At 30.6% G+C, this 26064-nt stretch overlaps 5 protein-coding genes and 4 long non-coding RNA genes across 10 annotated transcripts in view; 6 read left to right on the plus strand and 3 right to left on the minus strand.

Annotated features, from left to right (window-relative positions):
* The first annotated feature begins 171 nt into the window (after positions 1 to 171).
* Positions 172 to 2624, plus strand: LOC103844150. The gene is made up of 5 exons (XM_009120925.2): positions 172 to 834; positions 939 to 1186; positions 1305 to 1516; positions 1714 to 1966; positions 2090 to 2624. The coding sequence occupies exons 2-5, from the start codon at positions 944 to 946 to the stop codon at positions 2381 to 2383; spliced, it is 1002 nt and encodes a 333-aa protein (XP_009119173.1). The 5' UTR covers positions 172 to 834; positions 939 to 943; the 3' UTR covers positions 2384 to 2624.
* Positions 828 to 5314, plus strand: LOC103844137. Of its 2 annotated transcripts, none has more exons than XM_033274212.1 (5): positions 828 to 834; positions 3628 to 3875; positions 3982 to 4193; positions 4510 to 4762; positions 4859 to 5314. In XM_033274212.1, exons 2-5 carry the CDS (start codon positions 3633 to 3635, stop codon positions 5150 to 5152), a joined length of 1002 nt encoding a protein of 333 aa, XP_033130103.1. In that variant the 5' UTR covers positions 828 to 834; positions 3628 to 3632; the 3' UTR covers positions 5153 to 5314. The 2 variants fall into 2 exon arrangements, with proteins under 2 accessions (XP_033130103.1, XP_009119167.2); XM_009120919.3 differs by lacking the exon at positions 828 to 834 and adding an exon at positions 3414 to 3541.
* A 1931-nt stretch (positions 5315 to 7245) lies between these two features.
* Positions 7246 to 8230, minus strand: LOC103844127. The gene is made up of 2 exons (XR_004448987.1): positions 7829 to 8230; positions 7246 to 7749 (listed from the first exon to the last, which is right to left on the minus strand). It is a non-coding gene; the product is annotated as an uncharacterized LOC103844127 (long non-coding RNA).
* A 177-nt stretch (positions 8231 to 8407) lies between these two features.
* Positions 8408 to 10267, plus strand: LOC103844116 (expansin-A13). The gene is made up of 2 exons (XM_009120900.3): positions 8408 to 8974; positions 9719 to 10267. The coding sequence occupies exons 1-2, from the start codon at positions 8478 to 8480 to the stop codon at positions 10029 to 10031; spliced, it is 810 nt and encodes a 269-aa protein (XP_009119148.1). The 5' UTR covers positions 8408 to 8477; the 3' UTR covers positions 10032 to 10267.
* Positions 10268 to 10550: 283 nt separating this feature from the next.
* Positions 10551 to 14694, plus strand: LOC103844107 (NAC domain-containing protein 45). The gene is made up of 6 exons (XM_009120889.3): positions 10551 to 12366; positions 12933 to 13213; positions 13296 to 13574; positions 13660 to 13911; positions 14007 to 14073; positions 14163 to 14694. Exons 1-6 carry the CDS (start codon positions 12210 to 12212, stop codon positions 14567 to 14569), a joined length of 1443 nt encoding a protein of 480 aa, XP_009119137.1. The 5' UTR covers positions 10551 to 12209; the 3' UTR covers positions 14570 to 14694.
* A 110-nt stretch (positions 14695 to 14804) lies between these two features.
* On the minus strand, positions 14805 to 16857 carry LOC103844098 (vesicle transport protein GOT1). The gene is made up of 6 exons (XM_009120877.3): positions 16060 to 16857; positions 15704 to 15795; positions 15544 to 15624; positions 15335 to 15432; positions 15171 to 15252; positions 14805 to 15081 (listed from the first exon to the last, which is right to left on the minus strand). The coding sequence occupies exons 1-6, from the start codon at positions 16088 to 16090 to the stop codon at positions 15043 to 15045; spliced, it is 423 nt and encodes a 140-aa protein (XP_009119125.1). The 5' UTR covers positions 16091 to 16857; the 3' UTR covers positions 14805 to 15042.
* A 2543-nt stretch (positions 16858 to 19400) lies between these two features.
* On the plus strand, positions 19401 to 21455 carry LOC117126429. The gene is made up of 2 exons (XR_004448983.1): positions 19401 to 19612; positions 21374 to 21455. It is a non-coding gene; the product is annotated as an uncharacterized LOC117126429 (long non-coding RNA).
* A 423-nt stretch (positions 21456 to 21878) lies between these two features.
* Positions 21879 to 26064, plus strand: part of LOC117126433 — a 12240-nt gene continuing 8054 nt past the window's right edge. Inside the window, exon 1 of the long non-coding RNA XR_004448990.1 lies at positions 21879 to 21968. This is a non-coding gene — a long non-coding RNA (uncharacterized LOC117126433). The remainder of the gene's footprint in view (positions 21969 to 26064) is intronic.
* The window catches only part of LOC117126435, a 7720-nt gene continuing 4387 nt past the window's right edge, over positions 22732 to 26064 (minus strand). Inside the window, exon 3 of the long non-coding RNA XR_004448992.1 lies at positions 22732 to 22856. This is a non-coding gene — a long non-coding RNA (uncharacterized LOC117126435). The remainder of the gene's footprint in view (positions 22857 to 26064) is intronic.

The following is a 26064-nucleotide window of genomic DNA, read 5'->3' on the forward strand; positions in this document are numbered from 1 at the left end:
ATATCTTTACTATAATGTCTTTATTATAATCAGAAGATAATATATTAAAATCTAAAGCAATAACTTACGGGAGTTACAAAATTCTTAATAGCAACAAAAATGCAAAAAGTTAAACAAATTCATTGGTAATGTAGAATACGTTACAAAGCTTCTTTTTATATATATGTATTTAGCACCAAATTAAGATTTTGTTGAAATATCTGATTAATTTTGGAGGGACAAACCAATAACAAAGAGGTTTTCCACAAATATTTTTGAACAAATCTATCAATGTTTTAGATTTTCTATGTGTAAAATTTAGAAAATCTCCAATGTACATTTCTATTTTTTCCTAAAATAGAGAACTCTAGTTTGATCCAATGTAAGGGCTTATAATAGAGTTTATTTCTATTGTAATAAAAAATATAAAGAAGTGCACTTTTATTTTCTATTTTTAGGAATGAAAATAGTATTTATCTATATTTTTTCCTAAAAATAGAGTAATTATATTAGAAAGTATACATTGGAACAAATCCATTTCTATAATAGAATTTCTATAATATAGAGATCTGTTGGAAATGATCTCAAGAATGATAACCTTTTTCTTTTTTCAGTGGCTATTTTATTAATTAAAAATCTGTTTATAAATTTTATTAGTTTAATATAATATTTTATTTATGTAATATAATGAGGGGAGCTACACAATTGATGATAAAAGTAAAAAATATATACCAAATTTAATAATATTAAGAAGCCAAAAAAAGTTACATAGACTATGTAACTAAAAGTAAAAATATTACTCTTATTTAAGAGATCATTACTTCACAACATTAACTACATCTTCTAAATCATCAGGTTGGTTTTCTCTACTATTATTTGTTCGAATCATTAGACATATTCTTAAGTTTCATCCAAAGACAATGGTCTCACAACATTATTTGTATATGTATTGTCCGCAGGTGTAATGATGTTTCTGCTACTTGCGATTGTGGGATTAATAAGCTATTATGTATATAAGTCGATAAAACCGCCACCACCAATTCCACTACCGGAAAACGTTTCCAAGAAATCTCTAAGAGTCGAGCTAAGTGATGGCAGACATATAGCCTACAGAGAATTAGGGTGTCCAAAGGACGAAGCCAAAAACAAAATAATAATCATCCATGGATATGCAAATTCCAAAGAAGTAGATTTATACACCACACAGGTATAAACGTTATGATTAAATGATTGTATTGGGGTAGCTTATAATTCATTTTAATCATTTAATGATTGTTTTGTAATAATATATTTGAACCTACAACGTTTTTATATGGCTTCTTCAGGAAATGATTGACGAATTCAAGATATATTTTTTGTTCTTCGATAGAGCTGGTCATGGAGAAAGCGATCCTAATCCATCAAGAACATTGAAAACAGATACATACGATATCGAAGAACTTGCTGACAAATTGCAACTTGGTCCAAAGTTCCATGTTCTGGGCATGTCACTTGGAGCTTACCCAGTTTATGGTTGCCTCAAATACATTCCTCATAGGTAATCTATATTTATAGAATATCTCTTAAGAAAATTATCAGAAAACTGGTGTTACTTCTCATTGGTTATCAATACTTTAAGGTTTATAGATAAACATTTTACATAAAATGTGGTTAATCAATTTTTAATAAGATTGTTCTGTTTATAATTTACAACTTTAAATACACAATGTTTTCTCATGTTTTATCTATTTACAGACTAAGTGGAGCTTCATTGGTGGTTCCATTAATAAACTTTTGGTGGAGACGTATTCCTCAAAACTTGTTGAATGCAGCAATCAAGAAATTACCATTTGCGTTTCAAATGATACTTCGAGTCGCACACTATTGTCCATGGTTGCTATATTGGTGGATGACTCAGAAATGGTTTCCAAATGATCGAGATCCCAAGAAAATTTGGACTGAACGTGATATAGAACTTTCGAAAATATATTATAAAAAATCGTACATGGTATGTGTGTATATATAGAGTGATTCAAATAGTCGTGTAGTTGCCAATATCTTTTAGATTTATCCTGAAAGTATACGTTAAACATATACTCATGAAAGCTAATAATGTATAACTTATATATAGGACGCTGTTAAACGACAAGGTGAATATGTGAGCTGCTACCAAGACATCATCGCCGGTTATGGAAATTGGGAGTTTGATCCAACCGAACTGAGCAACCCGTTCACGGATACTAACAAAGGATCAGTCCATATGTGGTGTGCACTCGATGACAAACAAATATTGCGAGAAGTTCTAGTTTATATATGCGATAAACTTCCATGGATAAAGTTCCATGAGGTCCCTCATGTTGGACACTGGATTATCCATGAGAAGCATCATTTCGAAGCCATCATCAAAGCCGCTTGTACTGAATGAAAAATGGACAATGAAGAAAGGAAAAACTTTATCAAATTTTTATGGGATGCTTAAGTTTGAGAATGTTTATATAAGTTTAATAAAAATATTATGTACATGTCAATATTAATATATAAATCTGGTATGCTAATGTCAGATGCAACTATTTATATTATTTCGATGAACTTAAATATTTATGCATTAAAATGCATTTTTCTTTCAGTTAAGTAAGATGTGCTATAAAAAGATGATCTAAAATTAATTTTTTTTTTTGCGTGTCCCATTTACAGCAAATACAAAAATAGATAAGTTAGAAAAATTGCTAATTTTACCTATTTAATATGAGATATATATATATATATATATAAATTATTTTTTTTTGGTTCATATTTAAAATTAATTATTTTTCAAATTTTATTGAGCTATTTACACAAAATTTAACAACAAGTTTAGATTTATATATATGAGAAGAACAATACTTAACCAATTTCTGTATATAATTAAGAAAGTAATAGAAATTAAATTAAATCCAAGAATTACAATATACTATAGTAAAGCAAAAGGGAGTTATACAACCTTTTTATTAGTACATCAATATTTTAAATACAAAGGAACTATAATCAGAAGATAATATATTAAAATGTAAAGCAATAACTGACTGGAGTTACACAATTTATAATAACAACAAAAATGCAAAAGACAATAAAATGCATTGGTAATGTAAGATACGTTACAAAGCTCTTTGTTTAGATTTAGATACCAAATTATGATTTTTTTTGAAATATATTAATAACTTTGTGGTGAACAAACCTTTTAACAAAGAGTTTTCTACAAACATCTTTGAACAAATAAATCAATGTTTTTCATTTTTATATATGTATAATTTAAAAAGGATAACCTTTTATTCTTTTTAGTAGCTGATTTATTAATTCAAAAATATTTTTATTAATTTTATTAATTTAAGATGTTATTTTATCAATGCAATATGCGTGAGGGGAGTTACACAAATGATGATAAATGTAACAAGATAACAAAATTTAATAATTGTAAGAAGGCAAAAGAAGTTACAGAGACATGTGTAACACACAAAAAATAATATAAAATATATATTTTCTATTATATAAGAGATGTTTAAACCAGAGTTTTACTTCACATTAACTACATCTCCTAAATCATCAGGTTGGTTTTCTCTCCTATTAATTGTTCGAATGATTAGACATATAGAGGCATCTCTAACAAAATGTTTGGATATGTATTATCTATAGGCCAAATGATGTTGCTGCTACTTGCGATTGTGGGGTTAACAAGCTACTATGTCTACAAGTTGATAAAACCGCCACCACCAATTCCACTGCCGGAAAACGTTACCAAAAAATCTCCAAGAATCAAGCTTAGTGATGGCAGACATATAGCATACAAAGAACTAGGGTTTCCCAAGGACGAAGCCAAAAACAAAATAATAATCATCCATGGATACGCAAATTCCAAAGACGTCGATTTATACACCACTCAGGTATAAACGTTATGATTATATTGGGGAAACTAATTCATTTTAATCATTTAATGATTTTTTTGTAATACTATAAATGAACTTTACAACGTTCCCTTGGTTTCTTCAGGAGATGATTGATGAATTCAAGATATACTTTTTATTCTTCGATAGAGCTGGCTATGGAGAAAGCGATCCTAATTCATCAAGAACGCTGAAAACAGATACATACGATATCGAGGAACTTGCTGACAAATTGCAACTTGGTCCAAGGTTCCATGTTTTGGGCATGTCACTTGGAGCTTACCCAGTTTATGGTTGCCTCAAATACATTCCTCATAGGTAATTAACATTTATCAAATAACAAGAAATTTAAAGATTATTGGTTTAAGAATTGTGTTACTTCCCATGTAGGTCATCAAAACTATAACGCTTATAGAGACTAATTTACATGAAATACACGTGGTCTACCCAGTTGTAATAATATTTTCGGTTTAATAATATACAATGTTGTAGAGATAACGTAAATATATGTGATAATTTAGTAGTTTCCATTAGTGTTGTTGTTTTGTCACTGATTCAAATTCACATGATTATGGAATTGTTTGAAAAGGTTCAAAAGTTAGACTAATGTGTACATGTTTTATTATATTTATAGATTAAGTGGAGCTTCATTGGCGGTTCCATTAATAAACTTTTGGTGGAGACGCATTCCTCAAAACTTGTTAAATGCAGCAATCAAGAAATTACCATTTGAGTTTCAAATGACACTACGAGTCGCACACTATTGTCCATGGTTGTTATATTGGTGGATGACTCAGAAATGGTTTCCAAGTAATCGAGATCCCAAGAAAACTCTGACTGAACGTGATATAGAACTTTCGGAAACATATTCAAAAAAATCATACAAGGTATGTGTAACGTCTAGGTTGTAATGAATATTATCTACTTTTATATTTCGAAAAATACACTCATGAAAGTTATCAATATGCATAACTTATAAATAGGACGCTGTTTTACGACAAGGTGAATATGTGAGCAGCCAACGAGACATCATCGCAGGTTACGGTAACTGGGAGTTTGATCCAACCGAACTGAGCAACCCGTTCTCGGATACTAACAAAGGATCAGTTCATATATGGTGTGCACTCGACGACAAACAAATATTGCGAGATGTTCTGGTCTATATATGTGATAAGCTGCCATGGATAAAGTTTCATGAGGTTCCTCATGCTGGACACTGGATTATCCATGAGAAGAAGCATTTCGAAGCCATCATCAAAGCCGCTTGTACTGAATGAAAATTGGAGAATGAAAAAATGGGAACTCTACCAAATTTGCATATCGAATAACTGAGTTTAAGAAAACCGTGTGTATGTTAAGAAAAATATTATATATGTCATTGTCAATATATATAACTTGTATGATAAATATTAAAAATGCAACTATTTAGATGATAACCACGTGTTAACAGTCAGGTGGTACATAGATTCAAGGATCGTGAGTTTGAACTCGTTATTCTCAGATTACCCTAGCGTGTGGCCAAGCGAAATGGGTTTGCTCGGGTCTAATTTTCGCCGGTGCTCACACCCCTAAAGATTAGTCGGTTGGGTCACGGTCTGCCCGTGTTAACAAAAATTAAAACTATTTAGTTGACAAATCATGAATTTATATATTTTGCAAACATGTGTCTCTCTTTCTATTAATTATTTGTATATGAATTTCGTTTGGTCTATTCGAGCTGAATAAGATCAACCAATCATTCAAAAACTAAGGTGCACTAACTATTGGGACACTAGAGTTATTCACAACCATCAAAAGAAAAATGTTCGAACTAAAATCCAAAATACAAGTAGTGGGCTTTGCACTGACAAATGAAAAACGGACAATCCCGGCTGATTAACCATAATGGGCCCTATGCAAGGTTTACAAAGGACCTTTAATTTGGAGGTAATTTATACAAAATCCCCTAAATTCAAATTTGAGCAGAAGTATAAGTTATAAATTAACTTTGAAACAAAGCAATCAATGTTTTTCATTGTCTATAGTAAATTTTAACAAGGATAACTACTGTTTCTTTTAGGAATACTAGTAGAAAAATGAAGGTAAACGCAAAGATCACTCGGTATATGAATATACAATTTGTTACTCCATTCCAGCTGAAGACAAAAATGGATCATATATATGATTTTTTTTTGGGAAAATTGCCAAAACAGAACAAAAATTTGGCATGATTGTCCCTATAGTATAAATCTATTTTTTTTCAATTTTATCTCTCTTTTGCCCTTTCTATTTCTGAAACATAATAAAAGAAAAAGTTTTATGAATCAAAAAAATAATTAAAAATATAAACAATTAATAGAACACCCATACACACAGCCACATATTTTTTTCTTATTGAAAAACTTGATAAATAAAATTTTCAAATTACGTTCTACTAAAAGTAGAATTTGTCTTCTACGGAAATTGGGTTAGTAGAAAGCGAAATCTAGAATAAACAAGTCCATCTACTTGTTTTAGAACGCACAATCTACTTTTAATTCAATTTCTAAATATGGAGAATGCGAATTCTACTAATTGTAAAGATAGATACTTTTCTGATAAATGCAGTTTCTACTTTTTACGAAGTACTCTAGAATTTTTCGAATCTGAAATCTAGAAACTACATGAACGTCTACATAAAGTAGAAATTGTATTCCAAATTTTTGTCATGGTTCTACGCTGTGTAGAAGGTGTCTTCTACGGATAATACCATCTGTTTTTTGCGAAAATTAAGGAAAATCCAGTTAAGAAAATATTCTTAAAATATTCTTAAAATATTCTAACTTCCTAAAATGTGTTTTGATCGATTTTCTTTGTCAAAATATAAAAAAAAACGATTTTGCATTTCTTCTTCATCAATCTATGATTTTTTCATAGTTTCTCTTGTGATTCTCAGAAACTCTTGTTCTAGACTAGATGCATATCTATACAACATGTGGTGTTTGGAAATTAGATGCAACTACGAGATGGGTTTTTTCGGCTGATGGCAAAAGGGGTAGGTTACTATTATTGGAGTCAAGTTCTATCTTAGAAGATTTAAAAAGAATGGTTTTGGAGGATTTTGATATGGATGAAGATAGTTTAGCCGACTTGGAGTTTAGTTATCTATCTACTAAGTTGATTAATACATCAACATGTCCACATGTGATCACTGCAAACAATTGACAGCTTAAGAATTTTGTTGGTTTTGTTAAAAGAATGTTTCTACTCAATTGGGTGTAACATATAAAGACAAAGCTGAGAATCCTAATGAAGCATACTTTGATCTTAACAAAACTCAATACAAAGTAGTTTTCTCTGCTCAGAGTGTTTATCTTTAGGTTATAAATTCAGATTAGCCGCACCAAAGATAGCAGAAGTTCCAAGCATGGATTTTATTCCAACCAAGTAAACACTATTACACTAACATCAACTGTTCCTGAGAGAACTCTAAAACATTTATACAAGGTGATAAAGAACTGAGATAAAGCTTAAACCCTCATGCACGCTTTCTCCTGGCCAAAACAGGGGATCTTTTGGTCGAATGAGAAACCAGACCACGAAGCAACGCCACAATCCCAAAACCCATGCAAGCCAAATACATGGGTAACAACCTGTTAGATATCCTCCCTGAACCTATTATATCTCCAAGCTCAGCAGCCTAAAAGATTCCCAGAAACCAAAAAAACAAAAAAAATAAGAAGGACAAAAGATACAACAAAGCGAAGCACATATTCAAGCAGAAACCTATAAACAAAAATTCAACCAATATCAGACTTAAGAAAGAACACTTTACCATGGAAGTAAGGAAGCTCCATACAACAAGCAGGTGGTACCATACCAAGAATTTCCTTCAATCGGTTCACATAATCGTTAACTAAATAGAACAACAACATTATTATTACTAACAATGGAATATGTAACAGTACTATTATTCGAGAAAGGGTAAGATTTACCTTTGTGTCGCCTTCTTGTCATGAGAGAGAGATGGAGGAGGTTTAATTGTCTCTGGTATCCGTTGTCTTGGCGGAGGGAAGAGACAAATCGCCTTTGTGTCGCCTTCTTGTTGTGAGAAAGAGGGAGTCGGGATTGCCGTGAGAGAGAGAGACGGAGTAGGGGATCATGTTTAGTTTAATTTAGGGTTTTTGGTTTATTACCTTTTTTAATATTCTGTTTTTTTTGTTTAGGTTAATTTAAAATATAAAATATAATTATAAACTAATTTATTTGATTAAAACAAGGGTTAAATTCGGGATTACGAAAAATATTATACTATAGGGACAACTTTATGTTGGTATTATACCAAAGGGACAAAGAGGCTGAATTTTTGTTCCGTTTTGGCAATTTTCCCTTTTTTTTTTTTGTCAACGGATCATATATATGATATTAGAGCATGATTAAGGCGAAAGATAAAGTTGTCTGATAAATATTAGACTAATTAAACATGTCTACATTTGGATGTGATTTGATTTCAAAAAGCTCTTTAGATTGAGGGTAATAACGTGATTTCATTATACCGACAAACCGGTAAAAAAAAAAAGCAAAATGTTTTCCCACTTAAAAGAGTAAAGACATAACCCAAAGCAGAACATCAAACATCGGAAGATGCAACTCTCTCTCCCTTTACTCCTCCTCCTCCTCCTCCTCCTCGCCGCACTATCACCTCCTGCGACTTCCCACTACTCATCCTCAACCTCATCTCCCTCCTCTGTATCTTCCTCCGCCTCCGAATGGCGTCCCGCGCGAGCCACCTACTACGCCGCGACCAATCCCCGCGACGAAGTAGGCGGTGCGTGCGGATACGGAGATCTCGTCAAATCCGGATACGGCATGGCTACGGTCGGTCTGAGCGAGACTCTGTTCGAGCGTGGTCAGATCTGCGGCGCTTGTTTCGAGCTCAGATGCGTCGATGATCTGCGCTGGTGCATCCCCGGGACTTCGATCATCCTCACCGCCACGAACTTCTGCGCTCCTAATTACGGTTTTGACCCCGACGGTGGCGGTCACTGTAACCCTCCGAACAAACACTTCGTGTTGCCGATCGAGGCGTTTGGGAAGATCGCTATTTGGAAAGCTGGGAACATGCCGGTGCAGTATCGAAGGTGCGTTTAACTCAAAAAATGGTAAACTTTAATTCGCGTTTCTAGATAAATGCGTTTGCGTTAGTGGAAACGCGATTTTTAATTTGAATTTTTTTAAGCAATTCATTACAAGCGGTGATTGTTGCTTTTGCTTTTGTCTTCTTCGGTATCCGTGTGCTTTATATGAGCTGTGTTTCCCCTAGATGCTCTCCTGGATTGGCAATTTACTTTATTGCCCTTGGTCGTGTAACTTGAGTAGGACTAGTGCTTCAACAAGATTCAGCTATGGTAGTTAAAGCAGTGTTCTACAAATTGGTTTATGCGTTAGAATCAGCAAATTGGATGTAAATGAAACGATTTTTCTAGAATAACTTTAAAAAAATCGGTTTAGGCTTTAAAAAGTCGGTTTAGGCCTAAACGAAACAATTTATTTAAGAATCCGGATAGGCCTAAACGAAAAGATTTTTCTAGAATGATTTCGGTATAGGCGTTAAAAATCGGTTTAGGCCTAGCCTAAACAATAGTCACTTATAAACTCTTATAAAGCGCTAAGTTACCGGCTAGTAATTTCTTGAATATTGATTTAAATTGTGGTTTGGATTGGTTGCATATTGTAGCTAATAATTTGAAAAAGTTCTAGGCACTAGGCATCACTGTTCTTTAGTTTTTATGGTACTATGATTCACTGGATCCTTACTAGTTTGTGGTGTGTTTTGTGGTTAGAGTGAACATAATAAACATGGCTACTGGTTTTTGTCTACACAGGATTAACTGTAGGAGGGAAGGAAGCATTAGGTTTACAATAGATGGTGGAGGCATTTTCATTTCTGTTTTGATCACCAATGTTGCGGGATCAGGTGATATATCTGCTGTGAAGGTTAAAGGGTCGAGAACCGGGTGGTTACCAATGGGTCGTAACTGGGGACAGAACTGGCATATCAACGCCGATCTCAAGAACCAAGCTCTCTCGTTTGAAGTGACTGCTAGTGATAAATCAACCGTGACAGCTTACAACGTTGCTCCCAGAAACTGGGACTACGGACAAACCTTTGAAGGGAAACAGTTCGAGACTCCGTGACACACAGAGAAGGGTACACGGAGATATAAGAATTTTTTGATGGCAAGATCTAAGGTTACATGACTAAGGAGTGTTCTTTTTGCATTTCATAGTTTCACTCTCCGACGCATAGGTACAAAAAGTCACCAATGTACTAAGAAGAGTGATCACACAAACATCACTATTGTATCTTTGCATTACTAAGGAGCAAAAGCTTCCTCTCAAATGCTTAAAGCTAATGATGACAAAAACCACTAGTGCACTGTTGTAAAAGAAGCTAAGAAAAGAATACAAAATGAGTAACAAGAATCATAATGGTAACTAAAGGTTATACCCCTTGAAAGTCAAAAGATATTATAATCCTATAGTCAAGAATGTATAATCTATACTTCCAATGTGGAGATCATTTACATGAAAAATTTCTATGAACATCCCACTTCTCTTATAACTCTACAAGAAAACTCCAACCAAAAAGAAAAGAAAAACAAACCTGTGTCAAGAAATAAAACTTTTTTGCTTTAACTTTCCAGTTTTGTAATAAGATCTCCATTTATGTTATGTTGATTTCTCAGAGCTCACCTTTGTCAAGAGCTTGGAACTACTCTAACGTGCGCTCTGTGTTGGATATCACGTGACCGCGGCGCTTTATATCTTCCTTGAGATTACAAATATATTTTAAAGGCCCGGCTCATCTAAAATTAAGGCCCCGTTCTAGCCCAAAATGTTTAAGAACTTTTAACTTTTGTAGATTTACAAATTGTATGTGTTTCTAAAAAACAAATTGTAATAATTGGGACAAATTGTATGTGTTTCTAAAAAACAAATTGTAATAATTGGGCCCAATTTTGTAAACTTGAGGGTAATCTAAAGAAAATTACCTCCAATCAATCCTCGTTTTATATAAGTCTAGGAGATCTCTAACCGTTTCAATCCATTTTAGATATTTTATTTTATGGTTTTCTCATTCTCTTGTGGTGTAACAAATATATATATATACACCATGTTAATGTAGGGATAATAGTAGTTATAGAGATGAGTGTGAACGCCATTAAAAAGAAGTTAAGAACCAAAAGATGGATTCATGTAAGGGAAATGTGTCAAGAGGGGGTATGTATGTACACATTGTAATTAGATGCAGATATATTTAATGTGCTTGTATATATGATTGTACAAACAAAAGAGAATATGGAATTGGAATAAGAAGAGAAAAAAGTTATGACGATGATGAGAAAGGTTGAGAAGTGATTCTCCATGGTTGGCCCATCGATAGCTTCCAAGGATTTATTCACATGTTCACAACTGATGGACCCACATGATCATCTTTCACACATACTTTTTTGGTCTTCTTCTTCGATTTTTTAATATTAAGTTGGATCTCACCAAGTGGGGTACAATTGAAAGACACAGTTATTTCAGTTAGAAGTGCCGCCAAAGAACAAAAAGAGAAGAGAGATTGCAACAGTTTTGGGGTAACCCAATATTCCATCTCCCATGCAACCAATATAGTTTTGACACGTGTAATTATATTCCAGACCGACCACTCTTGGAGAAGCATGGGATCATTGATGAGACCACTTGATGAAGAAACACGGTTTTGCATTTTGGGTGGCAATTATTTTGATTGATTGTTCCGGTTAACTACATAATCCCTCCTGGTCATGTTGTTTTTTTTTTGTTCATTTTGATAATAATGCTTTTCTTCAAACTTTTTATCTATTCATCAATTTTGATAGAGACATTAAACCTAATAACTAACAAGAGAAATGAACAAATGAAACTTATATATGGCGCTCTTAAAGAAAAGTTCAATAAATACACGTTACAATCAAACGGTATGTTGATTAAATCTAAATGTATGTGAACAAAAATATCAGAAGGGAGAACTTCTTGTTGTGTGTATATAAAGCTATAATATAATATGAAACCTTGAGTTAGCACATTATGAGTCAGCCAAAAAATAGAAAAATAAATAGACAATTAAAAATATTAAAACTAATTCTTAATATTATTTGTTGTTTTGGGATGGGGACCTTCCTTTTATTCACTTTTGTCTCTCCTTTTTCATTTCTTCTGTCTTTTCCCTCTTTATATATAGCCTCACTCTCCAAACCCTCAACGATTACAAAACATTTCCATTCTCTAATTTTTCTCTCAAGTCTCTATTCTCTCCGCTCTTTCTTGAAATTGATCTAAGATTCTATGGCTCCTGTCTCGTTACCTCCAGGTTTCAGATTTCACCCAACTGATGAGGAGCTAATTACTTACTATCTCAAAAGAAAAATAAACGGTCTAGAAATCGAACTTGAAGTTATCGCTGAAGTTGATCTCTACAAGTGCGAGCCATGGGACTTACCAGGTACGTAATATTATATATTCTCCGTGCATATATGTATGCATGAATTATTTACTAAGATTCATCAATCCTTTACAAAATATGATGAAATTTAATTTAATAAACGTTACAAGATTAAACTGCTATTTTCAAAATTTTACAAATCTTATATCGATTAATAACACAGCCTTTGTAATTAAGAATCATTATTTGTTCTGTCTATAACCAACAGAAGCAAGAGAGGCTGAAGAAAAGAATAAGAATATAACAATGATGAAGAAACCCTAAATATACTTTAACTTCCACAGGAGAATACCACATACAATGTTTTTGCATAACTATTTCTATTCATTTGTTATGATTTCAACTAAAACTTTTTAAACTAAATCCTAAGTTTTTAGGGGAAATAGTACGTAAACGTTAGTTATTAAAAGTTTTTTTTTTTGTTATTATTTCAAATGAACTTTTAATAAGATGCGTTTAAACATGACATGTATCTACTGAGCTATTCTTGAATTTTGGATTATTTCTTTTGGCAAACTATTATTAGAATTTTGGATTTAATTTTGGTTAAAATTATTCAATGATAGGGAAAGCTTTGCTTCCAAGCAAAGACCAAGAATGGTACTTCTTTAGCCCACGGGACCGGAAGTATCCCAACGGCTCGAGGACAAACCGAGCAACCAAAGGTGGGTATTGGAAGGCAACGGGCAAGGACCGCCGGGTTAGTTGGAGAGACAGAGCCATTGGAACCAAGAAGACATTGGTTTACTACCGTGGACGTGCGCCGCATGGTATTAGAACCGGTTGGGTCATGCATGAATATCGACTCGATGAAACTCAATGCGAGCCTTCTGCATACGGCATGCAGGTTCGTCACGTCAATTAGCCCATTAATTATGCTAATCATTTTTGGTATATATAGCCTAAAGTTTTTATGTTTTCTTTTTCAGGACGCATATGCACTTTGTCGTGTGTTTAAAAAAATTGTGATTGAAGCTAAGCCAAGAGATCAGCATCGGTCTTACGTCCACGCGATGTCGAATGTGAGTGGCAATTCGAGTTTTGACGCTTGTTCGGATCTAGAGATCAGCTCAACTACTCATCAAGTTCAAAACGCATTCCAACCGCGATTTGGAAACGGACGTTTTAACTCAAACGCAATGATCAGTAACGAAGATTGGTCACAATACTATGGTTCTTCTTATGCACCGTTCCCTACTCCATATAAGGTATAAAATATCCTTGCAACCTAATAAAATAGGATGATTAAATTATATAACAAAATTTTAATGATGGAATTATATGATTATGTAGGTTAATAATGAGATTGAATGCTCAATGTTACAACACAATATGTCTCTACCACCGTTGCGTGTAGAGAACTCGGCGGTCAGCGATTGTGATTTCTTTACGAGTATGACTCAAAACAACAATCATGGCGTTTTGGAGGACTTTACTTTCGCTACAAGTGGCTCCAACCATTATAATAGCGTTGGTGATCAAGTGATCCACATAGGCAATTATGATGAACCACCATTGATGATGTCAAATCATCATATGAACCAGGTATTTAATATATGTAAAAATCTACTATAGTTTCATACGTTAGAAATTATTTTTTCAACCTTGGATAAACTAATTTTTGCATGAATATTGAAAAGGGATATACCGAAGAGCAGAAGATCATATCTACTTTGGATGATACTGAACAAGACCTTGGATATCATGGTGAGTATGATATATAATTTGGGCTTACATTCAAGATTGTTTAGGTATTTTTCTTATCTAACCATAACTACAAATTGTTTAATTTACAGGAGAAAATACTAATGACAACATAAACATTGATGATTTCTTCTCGTTTGATATATATAACGAGGAAAACATAAATCAAGTAGAAGGTAACGAAGAAGAAGTGAATACAAATGAAACCCTTGATTCATCTCATTTTGAGGTGGTCGAAGAAGAAACTAGGTTTAACAACCAAATGCTTATCTCGACATATCAAACAACGAAGATTCTATATCACCAAGTCGTACCTTCTCACACGTTGAAAGTTCATATCAATCCTATTAATCATAATGTGGAAGAGAGAACATTGTTCATTGAAGAGGAGGACAACGATTCTTGGTTGCAAAGAGCTGAGAAGATCACCAAGAAAAAACTCACTCTTGTTGGTGTAATGGCTCAGCAATGTTACAAGTATCTTGCGATTTTCTTTTAATTTTTTTTAAACTATTGATTTATATACGCCTTGAATAAAGTGCGTCTATATATACTATACACTAACATACTCATTCTTGTAATTGATTACTATTGGAAATATATATTATGTAGTATAATTACCAATATGGAACATTTGACAACGTTAGTGCATATACATGCTGTTAAAACGGCCCAACAAAGATCATAACTGATCTAATCGGTAACATTTAACACAAATACCATTAACCTATTTATAAACTATACAAGTCTCTAAAATAGAAGAAGCTTTTAAAATAGTAAGAGAATTACAAGAAGAGAGGAAAAGCCAAAGATATTAGACTACATGTAAATATTATTCACAAACCCAATTACAAGAACCATTTACAACGCACTAATGATGAGTTGCTAGAGTGTTATATGCATATGTACCTACGTATCGTATAGACAGTAGTTTACAGGGTATTTACAGGGTATGTACTTCAAAAGAGAGGATTAGACAGGAACACGCCTTCCACGGTAGCGATCCAGCAACTGATACAATTTCAAATGAGATTAAGTCAGGCACATATGTCTCGATTTAGAAGGCTGTGAAAGTAAATTGAAATCAATGCAAAATGTACCGATCTGATGTATGGATGCTGCAAAAGCCACCCTAGTATAGGTATCCTTTGAAGGAAAACAGCGAGTGTAGGCCAGAAACCACTTAAACATGACAAAAAAGAATGGAGAAAAGACATCAATAAAAGAACCAAAACTACATAATGAAATGATGGAACCAACAAACCTGAAGAGCACAAGGAATCCATAAGATTCTAGAAGCAAACCGAGAATAGGCCATCCAAACACAACCAACAAGAAACCCAAACCAAACGATATAGTTCCCTGTATAGCAACAACAAGTAGACAAAGGAAGAAGTTATATTACCAGCAAAACAAAACAGCGAGTTATTGTGGGATCAGGATGAAAACAAAAAAGGTTACTAGAGAAAGAACCTTAAAGTTGCGCCGTTTTGTAAAGAATTGGATGGCTGGTTGAATCCCAATGGTTAGAGTGACACCCGCCAAGAAGAGGATCTGATTCAAATATATAAATGATCACAGAGAGTTAATATAACCTTTAAAAGCTTACTACAACGATTGTACATATACTTACATTTCCCATGGCGATGAGTCCCTTGTCAAACACAAATATCACTCCCAAGAATGTAAAGAAGACACCAAATCCAGTCAAGCCTAGCCCTATCTCTGCCCAAAAACATCATCACAATTTTCAACGACATGACTTTGAAAATTATGCACAACTCAGTAATCGTTACATCATGAACAAACACAACAGAACACATGACAGAACCATAACCAAGAAACAGAGGAAAACCAAGTAGTACCCTCATAGTCTAGCATCGGTAACACAAACAAATAACTTCGAAGCACCTCTACAGCTTACGACATCGATGGATTACTACTATTTCATGATTACATCCCAAAGACTTAAGAGTTGTCAGAACTTACTTTTAAGGTCATTCATCTCGAAGGAAGCCATATTATTGGACAATCAGCAACCTCAAACGCAGAATTCAGGCAACTTCGGATCTAATAAAGTTGTCTTTTGATGTCTGAAATCGATGAACGAGTTTGAATAGATCAAAGACTGAATCGTGGTGCCAACTTCTGGTGGAAGCAATGTTCTGTTTTACGGCAACGCGAGTCAAAGCCTCGTCATACTTCCTTCCTCCACGTCATCTCGACCGATTAATACTTCATAAATTAGAAAGAAGCCCCTCAATTTTTGTGCTTTCATAATATTACCCATCTGATTTTTACGAACCCATATGAGAGAACACTAGAGTGTTTTAACTGAAAATGGTCTATTTCATCATGAAATTGACCCCTCATGCATATTCCTTCATGAACTTTGTAGTACTGCATATTCCGTACTGAATTAAACAAAACTTTAAATATACTACATGAACATTAATGCATCGTGCCATTTTATTACCGAACTTTTAGTAGTATATATTCCATACCGAACTAAACAAAAATTCAAAAATACTACATGAATTCTTAAAATCGTGCTTCTATATATATTGATCGTCAAAGGTGTTAATCATTCATTCTGTAAAATTAAAAATACTACATGAACTCTCAAAATCGTGCTTATATATATTGACCATCAAAGGTGTTAGTCATCCATTAATTTATCAAAACGCGTTTTTTTTTCTTTTGTGAAGCAAACGATTCTGTAAAAAAAAAAGGGAGTACTATGAAGTTTTACTAAATTAATTTATAAAAACAATTGAACGATGCTCATTAACCATGAAAAAGAGTTTAGCATACATTAATACAAATTTATAATATGGTTATAAATTTTAAAACAACAGTAAAGATTATAAGGTTCAGTATATAAAATATTTACTAAAAATTCAGTATTTTCGTAGGGATTAACACATAGATTTGAGATAAAATTTCCAAAAATACGACAATATTGTTTTAATGCATAGTTGCATCATCCACTAACATTTGATGATGTTCAAAGAGGTTTTGAACATTTGGTTGTCTCCGTTTTTCAAGAAAAATTGTGATTTTATAGTGATTATTCCTTCGATTTAGGGTGTATTACGAAGTTTTACTAAATTAATTGATAAAAAATTATAAAGATTTCCATATACCATTAAAAAAAGCTTAAAATACAGTAATACAAATGTGTAATGTGGATAGAAATTTTAAAACAACACTAAAGATTATATGCTTCAATATTTGGTTGTCTACATTTGTATTAATGTATTTTAAGCTATTTTCCATGGTATATGGGAATCAATATTATTTTTTTATTAATTAATTTTGTAAAACTTCATAATACTCCCAAAATCGATGGAATAAACACTATAAAATAACTATTTTCTTGAAAAACGGAGACAACAAAGGCTCCAAATCTCTTTGAACATCATCATAGGTTAGTGCAGGATGAAACTATGCATTAAGACAATATTGTCATATTTTTTGAAATTTTCTCAAAATCCATATGTTAACCCCTTCGAAAATATTGAGTTTTTGGTTAATACTTTATATACTGAAGCCTATAATATTTAGTGTTGTTTTAAAATTTCTAACCACTTTCTACATTTGTATTAATGTATTTTAAGCTCTTTTTCATGGAATATGGGAATATTTATAAATTGTTTATCAATTAATTTAGTAAAACTTCATAATACTCCCTAAATCGATGAAATTACCACTATAAAATAACTATTTTCTTGAAAAAGGGAGACAACAAAGGCTCCAAATCTCTTTGAACATCATAATAGGTAAGTGCAGGATGAAACTATGCATTAAAAAAATATTGTCATATTTTTTGAAATTTTCTCAAAATCCATGTGTTACCCCCTTCGAATATATTGAGTTTTTGGTAAATACGTTATATATTGAAGCCTATAATCTTTAGTGTTGTTTTAAAATTTCTAACCATATTCTACATTTGTATTAATGTATTTTTAGCTCTTTTTCATGGAATATGGGAATATTTATAAATTTTTTATCAATTAATTTAGTAAAACTTCAGAATTCTCCCTAAATCGATGAAATAACTACTATAAAATAACTATTTTCTTGAAAACCGGAGACAACAAATGCTCCAAACCTCTTTGAACATCATCATAGGTAAGTGCAGGATGCAACTATGGATTAAAAAAATATTGTCATATTTTTTGAAATTTTCTCAAAATCCATGTGTTAACCCCTTCGAAAATATTGAGTTTTTGGAAAATACTTTATATACTTAAGCCTATAATATTTAGTGTGGTTTTAAATTTTCTAAGCACTTTCTATATTTTTATTAATGTATTTTAAGCTCTTTTCCATGGTATATGGGAATCATTATTATTTTTTTATTAATTAATTTTGTAAAACTTCATAATACTCCCAAAATCGATGGAATAAACACTATAAAGTAACAATTTTCTTGAAAAACGGAGACAACAAAGGCTCCAAATCTCTTTGAACATCATCATAGGTTAGTGCAGGATGAAACTATGCATTAAGACAATATTGTCATATTTTTTGAAATTTTCTCAAAATCCATATGTCCCCTTCGAAAATATTGAGTTTTTGGTTAATACTTTATATATTGAAGCCTATAATATTTAGTGTTGTTTTAAAATTTCTAACCACTTTCTACATTTGTATTAATGTATTTTAAGCTCTTTTTTCATGGAATATGGGAATATTTATAAATTGTTTATCAATTAATTTAGTAAAACTTCATAATACTCCCTAAATCGATGAAATTACCACTATAAAATAACTATTTTCTTGAAAAAGGGAGACAACAAAGGCTCCAAATCTCTTTGAACATCATAATAGGTAAGTGCAGGATGCAACTATGCATTAAAAAAATATTGTCATATTTTTTGAAATTTTCTCAAAATCCATGTGTTAACCCCTTCGAAAATATTGAGTTTTTGGTAAATACTTTATATATTGAAGCCTATAATCTTTAGTGTTGTTTAAAAATTTCTAACCAAATTCTACATTTGTATTAATGTATTTTTAGCTCTTTTTCACGGTATATGGGAATATTTATAAATTTTTTATCAATTAATTTAGTAAAACTTCATAATACTCCATAAATCGATAAAATAACCACTATAAAATAACTATTTTCTTGAAAAAGGGACACAACAAAGGCTCCAAATCTCTTTGAACATCATAATAGGTAAGTGCAGGATGCAACTATGCATTAAAAAAATATTATCACATTTTTTTGAAATTTTCTCAAAATTCATGTGTTATCCCCATCGAAAATATTGAGTTTTTGGTAAATACATTATATACTTAAGCCTATAATCTTTAATTTTGTTTTAAAATTTCGAACCACTTTCTACATTTGTATTAATGTATTTTAAGCTATTTTTTCATGGTTTATGGGAATCTTTATTATTTTTTTATCAATTAATTTAGTAAAACTTCATAATACTCCCTAAATCGATGGAATAACCACTATAAAATAACTATTTTCTTGAAAAACGGAGACAACAAAAGCTCCAAATCTCTTTGAACATCATCATAGGTTAGTGCAGGATGAAACTACGCATTAAAACCATAGTGCCATATTTTATGAAATTTTCTCAAAATCCATGTGTTAATCCCTTCGACAATATTGAGTTTTTGGTAAATTCTTTATATATTGAAGCCTATAATCTTCAGTGTTGTTTAAAAATTTCTAACCAAATTCTACATTTGTATTAATATATTTTTAGCTCTTTTTCACGGTATATGAGAATATTTATAATTTGTTTATCAATTAATTTAGTAAAACTTCATAATTCTCCATAAATCGATGAAATAACTACTATAAAATAACTATTTTCTTGAAAACCGGAGACAACAAATGCTCCAAACCTCTTTGAACATCATCATAGGTAAGTGCAGGATGCAACTATGGATTAAAAAAATATTGTCATATTTTTTGAAATTTTCTCAAAATCCATGTGTAACCCCTTCGAAAATATTGAGTTTTTTATAAATACTTTATATATTGAAGCCTATAATCTTTAGTGTTGTTTAAAAGTTTCTAACCAAATTCAACATTTGTATTAATGTTTTTTTAGCTCTTTTTCACGGTATATGGGAATATTTATAAATTTTTTATCAATTAATTTAGTATAACTTCATAATTCTCCCTAAATCGATGAAATAACTACTATAAAATAACTATTTTCTTGAAAACCGGAGACAACAAATGCTCCAAACCTCTTTGAACATCATCATAGGTAAGTGCAGGATGCAACTATGGATTAAAAAAAATATTGTCATATTTTTTGAAATTTTCTCAAAATCCATGTGTTAACCCCTTCGAAAATATTGAGTTTTTGGAAAATACTTTATATACTTAAGCCTATAATATTTAGTGTTGTTTTAAAATTTCTAACCACTTTCTACATTTGTATTAATGTATTTTAAGCTCTTTTTCATGGAATATGGGAATATTTATAAATTGTTTATCAATTAATTTAGTAAAACTTCATAATACTCCCTAAATCGATGAAATTACCACTATAAAATAACTATTTTCTTGAAAAAGGGAGACAACAAAGGCTCCAAATCTCTTTGAACATCATAATAGGTAAGTGCAGGATGCAACTATGGATTAAAAAAATATTGTCATATTTTTTGAAATTTTCTCAAAATCCATATGTTAAAACCCTTCGAATATATTGAGTTTTTGGTAAATACTTTATATACTTACGCCTATAATCTTTAATGTTGTTTTAAAATTTCTAACTACTTTCTACATTTGTATTTATGTATTTTAAGCTCTTTTTCATGGTATATGGGAATATTTATAATTTGTTTATCAATTAATTTAGTAAAACTTCACAATACTCCATAAATCGATGAAATAACTACTATAAAATAACTATTTTCTTGAAAATCGGAGACAACAAATGCTCCAAACCTCTTTGAACATCATCATAGGTAAGTGCAGGATGCAACTATGCATTAAAAAAATATTGTCATATTTTTTGAAATTTTCACAAAATCCATGTGTAACCCCCTTCGAAAATATTGAGTTTTTGGTAAATACTTTATATACTTAAGCCTATAATCTTTAATGTTGTTTTAAAATTTCAAACCACTTTCTACATTTGTATTAATGTATTTTAAGCTCTTTTTCATGGTATATGAGAATATTTATAAATTTTTTATCAATTAATTTAGTAAAACTTCATAATACTCCCTAAATCGATGAAATAACCACTGTAAAATAACTATTTTCTTGAAAAGCGGAGACAACAAAGGCTCCAAATCTCTTTGAACATCATCATAGGTTAGTGCAGGATGAAACTATGCATTAAAACAATATTGTCATATTTTTTGAAATTTTCTCAAAATCCATATGTTAACCCCCTTCGAAAATATTGAGTTTTTGGTAAATTCTTTATATATTGAATCCTATAATCTTTAGTGTTGTTTAAAAATTTCTAACCAAATTCTACATTTGTATTAATGTATTTTTAGCTCTTTTTCATGGTATATGGGAATATTTATAAATTTTTTTATCAATTAATTTAGTAAAACTTCATAATTCTTCCTAAATCAATGAAATAAATACTATAAAATAACTATTTTCTTGAAAACCGGAGACAACAAAGGCTCCAAACCTCTTTAAACACCATCATAGGTAAGTGCAGGATGCAACTATGCATTAAAAAAATATTTTCATATTTTTTGAAATTTTCACAAAATCCATGTGTAACCCCTTCGAAAATATTTAGTTTTTGGTAAATACTTTATATACTTAAGCCTATAATCTTTAATGTTTTTTAAAAATTTCTAACCACTTTCTACATTTGTATTAATGTATTTTAAGCTCTTTTTCATGGTATATGAGAATATTTATAATTTTTTTATCAATTAATTTAGTAAAACTTCATAATTCTCACTAAATCGATGAAATAACTACTATAAAATAACTATTTTCTTCAAAACCGGAGACAACAAAGGCTCCAAACCTCTTTAAACATCATCATAGGTAAGTGGAGGATGCAACAATGCATTAAAAAAATTTTGTCATATTTTTGAATTTTTTTCAAAATCCATATGTTAACCCCTTTGAAAATATTGAGTTTTTGGTAAATACTTTATATACTTAAGCCTATAATCTTTAATGTTGTTTTAAAATTTCTAACCACTTTCTACATTTGTATTAATGTATTTTAAGCTCTTTTTCATGGTATATGGATTTATTTATAATTTGCTTATCAATTAATTTAGTAAAACTTCATAATTCTCCCTAAATCGATGAAATAACTACTATAAAATAACTATTTTCTTCAAAACCGGAGACAACAAATGCTCCAAACTTCTTTGAACATCATCATAGGTAAGTGCAGGAAGCAACTATGCATTAAAATAATATTGTCATATTTTTTGAAATTTTCTCAAAATCCATGTGTTAACCCCTTCGAAAATATTGAGTTTTTGGAAAATACTTTATATACTTAGGCCTATAATCTTTAGTGTGGTTTTAAATTTTCTAAGCACTTTCTACATTTGTATTAATGTATTTTAAGCTCTTTTCCATGGTATATGGGAATCATTATTATTTTTTTAGTATTAATTTAGTAAAACTTCATAACTCCCAAAATCGATGGAATAACCACCCAAAAATAACTATTTTCTTGAAAACGGAGACAACAAAGGCTTCAAATCTCTTTGAACATCATCATAGGTTAGTGCAGGATGAAACTACGCATTAAAACCATAGTGTCATATTTTATGAAATTTTCTCAAAATCCATGTGTTAACCCCTCGAAAATATTGAGTTTTGGTAAATTTTTTATATATTGAAGCCTATAATCTGTAGTGTTGTTTTAAAATTTCTAACCAATTTCTACATTTGTATTAATGTATTTTTAGCTCTTTTTCATGGTATATGGGAATATTTATAAAAAATTTATCAATTAATTTAGTAAAATTTCATAATTCTCCTAAATCGATTAAATAACTACTAAAATATCTATTTTCTTGAAAACCGGAGACAACAAAGGTTCCAAACCTCTTTAAACATCATCATAGGTAAGTGCAGGATGCAACTATGCATTAAAAAAATATTTTCATATTTTTTGAAATTTTCACAAAATCCATGTGTTAACCCCTTCGAAAATATTGAGTTTTTGGTAAATACTTTATATACTTAAGCCTATAATCTTTAATGTTGTTTTAAAATTTCTAATCACTTTCTACATTTGTATTAATGTATTTTAAGCTCTTTTTCATGGTATATGGGAATATTTATAAATTTGTTATCAATTAATTTAGTAAAACTTCATAATACTCCTTAAATCGATGAAATAACCACTGTAAAATAACTATTTTCTTGAAAAACGGAGACAACAAAGGCTCCAAATCTCTTTGAACATCATCATAGGTTAGTGCAGGATGAAACTATGCATTAAAAAATATTGTCATATTTTTTGAAATTTTCTCAAAATCCATATGTTAACCCCTTCGAAAATATTAAATTTTTGGTTAATAATTTATATACTGAAGCCTATAATATTTAGTGTTGTTTTATAATTTCTAACCACTTTCTACATTTGTATTAATGTATTTTAAGTTCTTTTTCATGGAATATGGGAATATTTATAAATTGTTTATCAATTAATTTAGTAAAACTTCATAATACTCCCTAAATCGATGAAATACCCACTATAAAATAACTTTTTTTTCTTGAAAAAGGAGACAACAAAGGCTCCAAATCTCTTTGAGCATCATAATAGGTAAGTGCAGGATGCAACTATTCATTAAACCATAGTGTCATATTTTATAAATTTCTCAAAATCCATGTGTTAACCCCTTCGAAAATATTGAGTTTCTGGTAAATTCTTATATATTGAAGGCGATAATCTTTAGTGTTGTTTAAAAATTTCTAACCAAATTCTACATTTGTATTAATGTATTTTAGCTCTTGTTATGGTATATGGAATATTTATAAATTTTTATCAATTAATTTAGTAAAACTTCATAATTCTCCCTAAATCGACGAAATAACTACTATAAAATAACTATATTCTGAAAACGGAGACAACAAAGCTTCAAACCTCTTTAAACATCATCATAGGTAAGTGCAGGATGCAACTATGCATTAAAAAAATATTGTCATATTTTTTGTAATTTTCTCAAAATCCATATGTTAACCCCTTCGAAAATATTGAGTTTTTGGTAAATACTTTATATACTTAAGCCTATAATCTTTAATGTTGTTTTAAAATTTCTAACCACTTTCTACATTGTATTAATGTATTTTAAGCTCTTTTTCATGGTATATGGGAATATTTTAAATTGTTTATCAATTAATTTAGTAAAACTTCATAATACTCCCTAAATCGATGAATAACCACTATAAAATAACTATTTTCTTGAAAAAGGGGACAACAATGGCTCCAAATCTCTTTGAGCATCATAATAGGTAAATGCAGGATCCAACTATGCATTAAAAATATTGTCATATTTTTTGAAATTTTCTCAAATCTATGTGTTACCCCTTCGAAATATTGAGTTTTTGGTAAATACATTATATACTTAAGCCTATAATCTTTAATGTTCTGTTAAAATTTCAAACCACTTTCTACATTTGTATTAATTTATTTTTAGCTCTTTTTAATGGTATATGGGAATCATTATTTTTTTTATCAATTAATTTAGTAAAACTTCATAATCCTCCCTAAATCGATGGAATAACCACTATAAAATAACTATTTTCTTGAAAAACGGAGACAACAAAGGCTTCAAATCTCTTTGAACATCATCATAGGTTAGTTCAGGATGAAACTACGCATTAAAACCATAGTGTCATATTTTATGAAATTTTCTCAAATCCATGTGTTAACCCCTCTAAAATATTGAGTTTTTGGTAAATTCTTTATATATTGAAGCCTATAATCTTTAGTGTTGTTTAAAAATTTCTAACCAAATTCTACATTTGTATTAATGTATTTTAGCTCTTTTTCATGGTATATGGGAATATTTATAATTTTTTATCAATTAATTTAGTAAACTTCGTAATTCTCCCTAAATCGATGAAATATCTACTATAAATAACTATTTTCTTGAAAACTGGAGATAACAAAGGCTCCAAACCTCTTTAAACATCATCATAGGTAAGTGCAGGATGACAATAGTTTTTTTGAAATTTTCTCAAAATCCATATGTTAACCCCTCGAAAATATTGAGTTTTTGGTAAATACTTTATATACTTAAGCCTATAATCTTTAATGTTGTTTAAAATTTCTAACAACTTCTACATTTGTATTAATGTATTTTAAGCTCTTTTTCATGGAATATGGAATATATTTATAATTTGCTTGTCAATTAATTAAGTAAAACTTCATAATTCTCCTAAATCGACGAAATAACTACTATAAAATAACTATTTTCTTGAAACCCGGAGACAACAACGGCTCCAAACCTCTTTAAATATCATGATAGGTAAGTGCAGGATGCAACTATGCATTAAAAAAATATTGTCATATTTTTTGAAATTTCTCAAAATCCATATGTTAACCCCTTCGAAAATATTGAGTTTTTGGTAAATACTTTATATACTTAAGCCTATAATCTTTAATGTTGTTTTAAAATTTCTAACCACTTTCTGCATTTGTATTAATGTATTTAAGCTCTTTTTCATGGAATATGGGAAAATTTATAATTTGTTTATCAATTAATTTAGTAAAACTTCATAATTCTCCCTAAATCGATGAAATAACTACTATAAAATAACTATTTTCTTGAAAAACCGGAGACAACAAGGCTCCAACCTCTTTGAACATCATCATAGGTAAGTGCAGATGCAAATATGCATTAAATAATATTGTCATATTTTTTGAAATTTTCACAAAATCCATGTGTTAACCCCTTCGAAAATATTGAGTTTTTGTAAATACTTTATATACTTAAGCCTATAATCTTAATGTTGTTTTAAAATTTTCAATCACTTTCTACATTTGTATTAATGTA

This window comes from Brassica rapa, chromosome A01 (genome assembly GCF_000309985.2).
Source record: "Brassica rapa cultivar Chiifu-401-42 chromosome A01, CAAS_Brap_v3.01, whole genome shotgun sequence".
NCBI classification, from domain to species: domain Eukaryota; kingdom Viridiplantae; phylum Streptophyta; class Magnoliopsida; order Brassicales; family Brassicaceae; genus Brassica; species Brassica rapa.

What these genes read in the sequence shown, in the direction of transcription:
- LOC103844150 (XM_009120925.2), top strand. Translation starts at nt 944, where the DNA reads ATGATGTTTCTGCTACTTGCGATTGTGGGATTAATAAGCTATTATGTA. An exon ending in TAGATTTATACACCACACAG is followed by an intron (nt 1,187 to 1,304) that starts GTATAAACGTTA and finishes TGGCTTCTTCAG; the next exon opens with GAAATGATTGACGAATTCAA. An exon ending in CTCAAATACATTCCTCATAG is followed by an intron (nt 1,517 to 1,713) that starts GTAATCTATATT and finishes ATCTATTTACAG; the next exon opens with ACTAAGTGGAGCTTCATTGG.
- LOC103844137 (XM_009120919.3), top strand. Translation starts at nt 3,490, where the DNA reads ATGTTTAAACCAGAGTTTTACTTCACATTAACTACATCTCCTAAATCA. An exon ending in CTCAAATACATTCCTCATAG is followed by an intron (nt 4,194 to 4,509) that starts GTAATTAACATT and finishes TTATATTTATAG; the next exon opens with ATTAAGTGGAGCTTCATTGG. An exon ending in ATTCAAAAAAATCATACAAG is followed by an intron (nt 4,763 to 4,858) that starts GTATGTGTAACG and finishes ACTTATAAATAG; the next exon opens with GACGCTGTTTTACGACAAGG.
- LOC103844116 (XM_009120900.3), top strand. Translation starts at nt 8,478, where the DNA reads ATGCAACTCTCTCTCCCTTTACTCCTCCTCCTCCTCCTCCTCCTCGCC. An exon ending in ATGCCGGTGCAGTATCGAAG is followed by an intron (nt 8,975 to 9,718) that starts GTGCGTTTAACT and finishes TTGTCTACACAG; the next exon opens with GATTAACTGTAGGAGGGAAG.
- LOC103844107 (XM_009120889.3), top strand. Translation starts at nt 12,210, where the DNA reads ATGGCTCCTGTCTCGTTACCTCCAGGTTTCAGATTTCACCCAACTGAT. An exon ending in CGAGCCATGGGACTTACCAG is followed by an intron (nt 12,367 to 12,932) that starts GTACGTAATATT and finishes ATTCAATGATAG; the next exon opens with GGAAAGCTTTGCTTCCAAGC. An exon ending in ACAAGACCTTGGATATCATG is followed by an intron (nt 14,074 to 14,162) that starts GTGAGTATGATA and finishes TTTAATTTACAG; the next exon opens with GAGAAAATACTAATGACAAC.
- LOC103844098 (XM_009120877.3), bottom strand. Translation starts at nt 16,090, where the DNA reads ATGGCTTCCTTCGAGATGAATGACCTTAAAA. An exon ending in CGAGATGAATGACCTTAAAA is followed by an intron (nt 15,796 to 16,059) that starts GTAAGTTCTGAC and finishes GTTTTTGGGCAG; the next exon opens with AGATAGGGCTAGGCTTGACT. An exon ending in GACTCATCGCCATGGGAAAT is followed by an intron (nt 15,625 to 15,703) that starts GTAAGTATATGT and finishes TATTTGAATCAG; the next exon opens with ATCCTCTTCTTGGCGGGTGT.